The following is a 7775-nucleotide window of genomic DNA, read 5'->3' on the forward strand; positions in this document are numbered from 1 at the left end:
CTAGCCCCGGCTCCAATGGTTCACTGCTGGGGCCGAGCCAACCGTGCATGCATCACCATGCTCCTCCAGCACCACAAACAGAGCTGGCCTTTGTACATGCTCCTGCCGGCACCTGCGCTCACAGTAATCAACATGGCTGCGCGCAGCCTGCTAACCACATAACCATATACCATTTACGGAGCGGAAACAGGCCATGTTGGCCTTTCGAGTCCGCACCGGTTCACTGATTTTGTGGCCCTCTTCAGGCATTGGTCCCGGTAGGTCTTCATGCAATAACGATGGGCGAATTCAATGCAGGTGGAATCTTATTGAAATTGAAAGCAAGATTGTTGCCCTGGCACCACACAACCAGATTCTTGATCTCCATCCTGCTTTCAGACTCATGGTCATTAACTTGGATCTCCGAAAATCTTAGCGACTAAAACTTACCTTTATAAACATTAAGCAGTCTCAACGGATTGCAGCTACTTGAGGATGGAAGTCCCAAAGTAAATTACAAGACTCTAGTTTAAAATATTTGAAATATAGACATTGAACTGTGGAATAAAGAGAGTTAAGTGGCTATATTGAAAGTTATTACTGACCAGCTATCCTTCAGTATGCTGCCTTACACTGATGGGAATAATTTTTTTTTCCTCTGCTCTGATGTGGCAGAACAGCAAATTTCCAAGCCACTAATCAATGACAGTTTGTATGGAGGGGAACCACCGAAATTTTCTGTAGAATAGAGAGAGTTAAATGGCTGTTTTGAAAGTTATCGCTGTCCCCTCTGCGACTGGGATCCCTTCACTATACTAGGGCATGCTACCTTATACTGATGGAATATGATTCTTTTTGTCTCTGCTTTGAACCAGCAGACCAGTGAGTTTTGCCGCTGAAGAAAGAAACCCAAATAACATTTGAATTTTTAAAACATTTTATTTAGCCTTTTATTCAGAATTATTTTACCTTGTTTTGTTCCACAGCTGTTTGTCAGCAGCCCAGGAAGAATGGGAAGTGTAACACCCCTATGTGGCGATGGTTCTTTAATGTGGACACCAGACTGTGTGAACAGTTTCTCTATAATGGTTGCCAAGGAAGCAAAAATAGATTCAACTCTCAAGAAGAGTGTGAGAAAACCTGCTTACCAAGAAACCATCGAGACACAGTACTGATGCAAGGGATATATAAATAAACTCTTGTTCAGACATCTTTTAGTTTCTTCCATATGAGAGAAAGAACAAATACATTTCATATTTTTGATGTAGATTTTACATGGGACTAAAAGATTTTAAAATTGAAAATTGGGAAAGCAGGTTACTTCAGGTTTTATTTTCTAACCTTAATTTTATTTTAAAATGATGTGTAATATCTGAAGTGAAATTCTAGAAATTGTAATATCTGAAAAAATGGTCAAATTGTATAAGCTCATTACAGGTCCGCCTTCACCAGATTCTAATTGGTGTACGTAGATTTAAAACAAAGACATTTAAATGTATAATTTCTTTTTAAAATTTAATATATTGTTTATGTAAATGCATGCTTAATGTCCTCAAGAATACAGTATTATACTGTGACCATTGAACTGATAAATTGTATTTTTAAACATTACCTGTAACATACTGTATTGCATCTGTTATTATACTATATGTAAGGATCAGCAAATATGCTAAAGTATATTTTTATTACAGTAGATACAAAAGTAATTGACCACTGATAGTTCTCTTAAACTCCAAAGGCTCTCTTTGTGAGCCTATATCTAAATGAGCATTAAGCTGTAACCTAGTGGTGAAAGGAGGTGGCAATTTCAAGGAAGAAACCATCGGTGTTTTGAACACGTTTGTCAAGAAATATTGCCAACAGGTTTTAAAATGCTTGGATGTGAGACAAATACCTAGAAAGTGGGTGTCACCGTCTTTTGTTGCACTAAACATGTGGCTGCATATGGCATTAACACCCACTCAGATCACTGAAAAAAGGTTTATAAAAACAGTGCTATGAATTTTACACACAGAATCATGCACTAAGACAGGATCTTTCCCATTCTTATGGGAAATCAAAAGCTGAGTTCACAAGCCTTCATGCTGTCACTGCAATGATCTCTGGGGGGTGAGTTGTTGCTTAGAGCAGCCATTTTCAACGGGGGCCCTACGGCCCTCCTGTGGGCCACAGCACATTTAAGAAAAAAGCCTCGTTTGCTTTTCACCTCGCGTCATAACGCAAATATTTTTGTTTTTTTGTGTAGTCAGTAGGAGAGAAGTGCAGAAGAACTGCTTCACAGGGAAGCGGGCCCATAAATGTTGAGCAGAATCCTCAGGGGGGCCATAGCCAAGAAAAGGTTGAGAATGGCTAGCTTATAGAACCCTCCCAGCAGCCGCTGCAGAAAGATGGAGTAAAATACAGGAGACAAATCACTCCCTAGTGAGTCTGGGTATCCTGCAATTGATGGCCTAACCCAATCAAGAGCATTCAGGAGTGGAGGTAGGGGTCAATTATTGCAGCATGCAACTCAGAACTGATATGAACAAGAAAGGGAGTACCACTGAATTACTGCTGATCTTTGCAAACAGAGGCTATTGTGTGACGACTCCTTAGTTGTTTTCTCAATTCCAAATCCTGCATGGTGTGTTCCTAGTTTTTTTTTCTGTGAGTTGTCAGTAAAGGTCTTTGGTAACACTGCGAAGCTTCAGTTTATGTTAGCAGTGGAGAAAATGTGCATGGATGACCTCTGATGTCATTAAATACAAGACTGATGCTGGACAAATCTCAATCACACTTGAGGTATATGGAAGTCCAATGGGTGTCGTTTCACTCAGACATGATTACTAAAGCAAATCTATGAAAGAACAACAGCTTTTATGCATGATTTGCGCATTTAAAAAAAAGAGAACTAATTAATCCAGTTTCTGAGCAAAGATTTTTTTTCCTCTCAATCCTTATCCATTTATAATGCAGCAAACCCTCAGCACTTTCACATTAATAGAAAAATACCCTGTTAAGAAATATTTTTCTTCCCTTGTATTAATTTAATTGTCAGATACTCTTTACCAGACTTATATTCATGCAGTATTCTATCCTAATATATGTTTTGGATTTTACCTTGTATATTCAGCACTTATAAATACAACAATTTAACTGTGAACTTGAGTACAAAGTATGAGAGACATTGAATTAATATGTGGTTTGGTGAGGCATTTGCTGCAAATAGTTATGCAAAGAATTATTAAATGTTTTGTGTGTAAAAAAAAAAAAAAAAAAAAAAAATGCTTCTTTATATCATCACTTAATAACCATGAGATTTCATTTTTCCAGCAAAGCCTTTATCGAGTCCAAGAAAATAAGTGGGAACAATTGGCATGTGACAGAAAACAATTAATAGATTGAAATAGCATTGAATTCAAATCATCATCATGGCCCATCCCTTCGCGAGCGAAGATGAACACAGTGCCTTGTAGCTCTTCTGCCCTCTCTGAACTTTTTGTAGCTGTTGGCACATTGTGATGTGCCACTGCGAATCGTGGAACGCCATGCAGTGCGATTTTATCTTTGCGAGGTCCTCCCAGTCAGTATGGTTGACATGAAATGACTGGAGATCGCGCTTGATTACATCTTTGTAGTGAAGAGGTGGGCGGCCAACAGGGCTAGGAGCATCTGGTAGCCCACCGTAAAGGACATCTTTGGGCAATCGGCCGTCCTCCATATGGACAATGTGGCCAGCCCACTGCAGGCAGCGAGTTTGGATGATTGAGTAGAGGTCCGTACTTCCAGTCTTCTCCAGGACTTGGATGTTTGTGACTCTGTCTCGCCATGAGTAGCCTAGGATGGATCTGAGGCAGTGGAAATGGAATGCGTTAAGGCAGTGTTCTTGCTTTCTGTATGTGACCCAGGATTCACAGCCGTGGAGCAGAGTACTCAGCACACAGGCCTCGTAGACTCGGATCTTCAACTTGGTAGAGAGGTGGCAGTTACCCCACACGCGGGCATGGAGGCGTCCGAAGGTAGTGGATGCTTTTCCCAGGCATGTGTCCAATTCAAATATGATTCCTTTAAAATAATTGGTAGTCGGTCTGTAAATAATATCATTCAAAGTGAAGAGAGAGACCCGAAATTTGATGTGTTCAAAGGCAGTGTTTACTGTTGCTACCAACACAGGAAGCAAAAGTTCAAACATAAGGAGATGGGTTAATATGATGTAGCTTAATATTGTTTACTGATTGTAACTGAGAGCCCATGTCAGGTATTAACTGAATACAGTATGGTATAATTTCACAAACTAATTTGGAGGTTTGCATTTTTGTTTATTATTGTAAGTAATTTCTGTGGACTGCAGAACCTCTGTTAAGTAATAATTTTTTTTTTCAAAATCAAACCAGAATCCATCAATGTTTTTCTAGAAATAGTAATTGAAGTATTATTTATGTGGAATATTAAAGCCTCTGGTAATTTTTGTCCCTATAAGCATGTCCATTCAAACTATGACAATGAAAGTGTTTTAAATAAAAAAGCAAGTAAATGTTTCACCAGAATTGTGACGGCTCACATAATGTTTCAGGTGCGTAGCCACAAACTCCAAATGAGGAAAGGATTTAATTGCAAGTGCTTCTTGAATGCTGCCATTGATTGGATTCATTAATGTTAGTCTTGGACAAATGTTAATCATACATGGTGATTTTACTCCAAGGATGTCAGTGGACTGCCTGGTGTGATACTGCCATGTGTAAACTACGATATGCTGATTTAAATGATTGTAGTCAAGATGTTCCAGTCTGTTTCAGTAACTAAAAACATCCAGCATGCTCCTGGAGTCACAAGATCCTGGAATCTGGAGCAAAATAACAAACTACTCGAGGACCTCAGCAGCTAGAGCGACATTTACGAGGGAGGAGAATTTGCAACATTTATGGGGAAGAAGGAATTTCCTTCCGCCCTCCCCCACAGATACTGTCTAACTGTTTTCTTTTGATTCAGTCTTCTAATTGTTACTTTTAGACTTCTGGCAGAAACCTATATATTTTCAAGGCTGAAGAGAAACACAAAAGCTGCAGATGCTGCAATCTTGAGCAGACAAAGATTTGCTGGAGGAACCCAACAGGTCAGACAGCATTCCTGGGTAGAAATGGTCAGGGAACATGTCAGGTCTGAACTCTTTATCAAGATTAAAATAAAGATGTATATATAAAGGGGGAAAGAGGCTGGAGGAGGGGCCCAGGGGAAATAGAATATGGGTCAGGTGCGGGAGGTGGAGAGACCATTAGGAAGGAGAGTAGAATGAGAAAAGGGGGGGGGGGATCAAGTAGAGGAGTTGATAAAGAAGAGATGGAATAAGATGGGAATGGGGGTCACGTAGAATTAGAAAAACCAGTGCTCATGTCATTAGATTTAAGGCTGTCCAGGAGGAATATGAATTGCTGTTCCTCAAGTTTATGTTTGTCCTCTCCCTGACAATGGATGAGGTCAAGGACTGACATGTCTGTGTGGGAATGGATGGGGGAGTTCAAGTTTAGGTTTTCTGTGACAAATCCGTGGAAGAGCTCCCCTGATGTGGACAGAATCTTCTTAACTTTCTCACAGCCATGTCAATGTACAAAGTCCTCTTTTAGAACATAGAAATCTACAGCACTGTACAGGCCTTTCAGCACACAGTGTTATGCCCTTCCAACAACCTACTCTAACAGCTGCCTAGAATATTCTTATTGCAGAACTATCGAATTTTCTCAGTTCCATGTACCTATCTCATAATAGATTCTATTGTACCTGCCTCCACTACTGTTGTTGCCAGCACATTCCATGCATCCACCACTCTCTGTGGAAAAACTAACCTCTTACATCCGCTGTACTTACTCCAAAACACATTAAACTCTGTCCCCCTAAGAAGGAGTTTGCAAGTTGACATGTTTGAGAGAAACTAAGTCATGTCAAAATTGGGTACCTTGGTCGTCTGTTCTATTATATCCTTTAGACACACAGGAGACTGCAGCTGCTGGTATCTGAACGCAAAGATCATTTGCTGGATGATGGGAGTGAACAAAATGCTCGAGGTTTTCAGTCCAAACTTTTAATCAGCAATGAAAAAAGTGTACAGAGGCCAGTGTAAAGAGGACAGGGTGAGAGGGGAGAGTCAGGGACCCCCAATTCAGGAAGAGGTGAAATATGACAGACTAGGGCAGTGGACTGACAGGTGCCAGACAAAGGGAGAGAGAGGCAAGGAAAACAAAGGGGTGGGTTGAGGAAGGTGAGTCACACTGGGTGAAGGGGGTGATTAGAAGACAAAGGCTGCCAGTGTTGGAATCTGATAAAGTGAGAATGGTGGTACAGAGACCAGATGGAACTGGAGATGGAGAAGCAGAGAGAACAGAATCCAATGGGGATGGGGGAGATGAGAATGAGTGGGGGCTGGATGGAGGTCACAGGAAGGGGAAAAGCAGAAGGGGTAGCAGTGAGAGAGAGAGAGAGAGAGAGAGAGGGGTGGGGGGCGTCATGACCTGAAATGAGAAAATTCCATGTTGAAAACACGAAAGTCTGCAGGCGCCGTGGTTGAAGTAAAAACACTCAGCAAGTCAAACAGTGCACTATATATACATATACATACCAACGTTTCGGGCTTGAGCCCTTCGTCAAGCTATAGAAAAATGTCGGCAAGCACCCAAAAAAATGGTGCAAGGAGAGGGGTGGGGGGAGGAGCACAGTCCCAAAGAGGGAGGGCACTGCAGCAAGTGGGGGACAAGGGATGGTTCTGTGAGTAGAAAGGGAAGGGGGGTGGAGAGCTGAGAGAAAGAAGAAAAGAGAGATGGAGAAGGGAGGGAGAATGGACAGTAGGTTAGCAGAAACCAAAGTCAATGTTAATGCCATCTGGCTGGAGAGTGCCCAGATGGAAAATCAGATGTTGTTCCTCCAATTTACAGGTGTTCTTGGTGGGATAGTACATGAGGCCATGGACAGACATGAGAGTATGGGAGTGGAATGCAAAATTGAAATGGTTGGTCACTGGGAGATCCCTGTCACTGATGCAGACAGATTGAAGGTGCTCAGCGAAGTGATCTTCCTGTCTTTCCGGCCACAAAGGCAGCACTGGATGCAGTAGATGACTCTTGTGGATACACAAGTGTTGCTTCACTTGAAAGGAGTGATTGTGGCCCTGAATGGTGGAGAATGAGAGGTGTGGGCACAGGTGTGGCCTGTGAGATCTGCGACAGTGGCCTGGTACTCTTTGGTGGGGTTGTGGTCCACGGGTAGGTACAAGGAGGTATCTGAGAGTTGGTGTCCATCCTTTTCAAGGTAGAGGTCAGTTTTCCAGACTACTACAGCACCCCCTTTGCGGGTTTGATGACGGGTTGGAGTTGATGTGAAGAGAGCAAAGTGAGAGGGTCCGATGAAAGAATGGGTAAGGAGAGTGGAGAAATTATATCAACAATTGGAAATGAAATGGTGAAGACAGGGTACATGATACGAAGGGAGTATCCAAGGGGAAGGAGAGAGGTGGAGACATAAGAAAGGGTCATCAGTAGGGGTTGGAGGGCTCCTAACCAAATAAATAGTCATGGAGGCAACAGAAGAAGAGCTCAGCATCATGGTGGGCCTCAAACTCATTGCAATGTGTGCACAGGGGGACAAAGGTGAGGCATCTGCTGAGGACAGACCACTCAGTATCAGAAAAGGGTAAGGTCAGAGGGGGTGGTAACATCCTGGCAGGGATCAGAAGAGTGAGAGGAAGATGATGGAGGAAGGGGCTCGGGGAAGCAGAGGAAAGAGAGGGGAGGAGGGAAAGAATAGTGCTGGAGCTGGGTTGTGGAATTTAA

The 7775-nt window shown here is 42.2% G+C and overlaps 1 protein-coding gene across 2 annotated transcripts in view; it reads left to right on the forward strand.

The window, feature by feature from the left end:
- Window positions 1-4499, forward strand: part of hhip (hedgehog interacting protein) — a 140224-nt gene extending 135725 nt beyond the window's left edge. For both annotated transcript variants that reach the window (XM_069926308.1, XM_069926309.1), the window contains exon 14: window positions 966-4499. In XM_069926308.1, coding sequence (XP_069782409.1) covers window positions 966-1174 — 209 coding nt within the window. In that variant the 3' untranslated portion in view covers window positions 1175-4499. The remainder of the gene's footprint in view (window positions 1-965) is intronic.
- The last annotated feature ends 3276 nt before the right edge of the window (window positions 4500-7775 follow it).

Source organism: Narcine bancroftii, chromosome 3 (assembly GCF_036971445.1).
Source record: "Narcine bancroftii isolate sNarBan1 chromosome 3, sNarBan1.hap1, whole genome shotgun sequence".
In the NCBI taxonomy this organism is placed as follows: Eukaryota; Metazoa; Chordata; class Chondrichthyes; order Torpediniformes; family Narcinidae; genus Narcine; species Narcine bancroftii.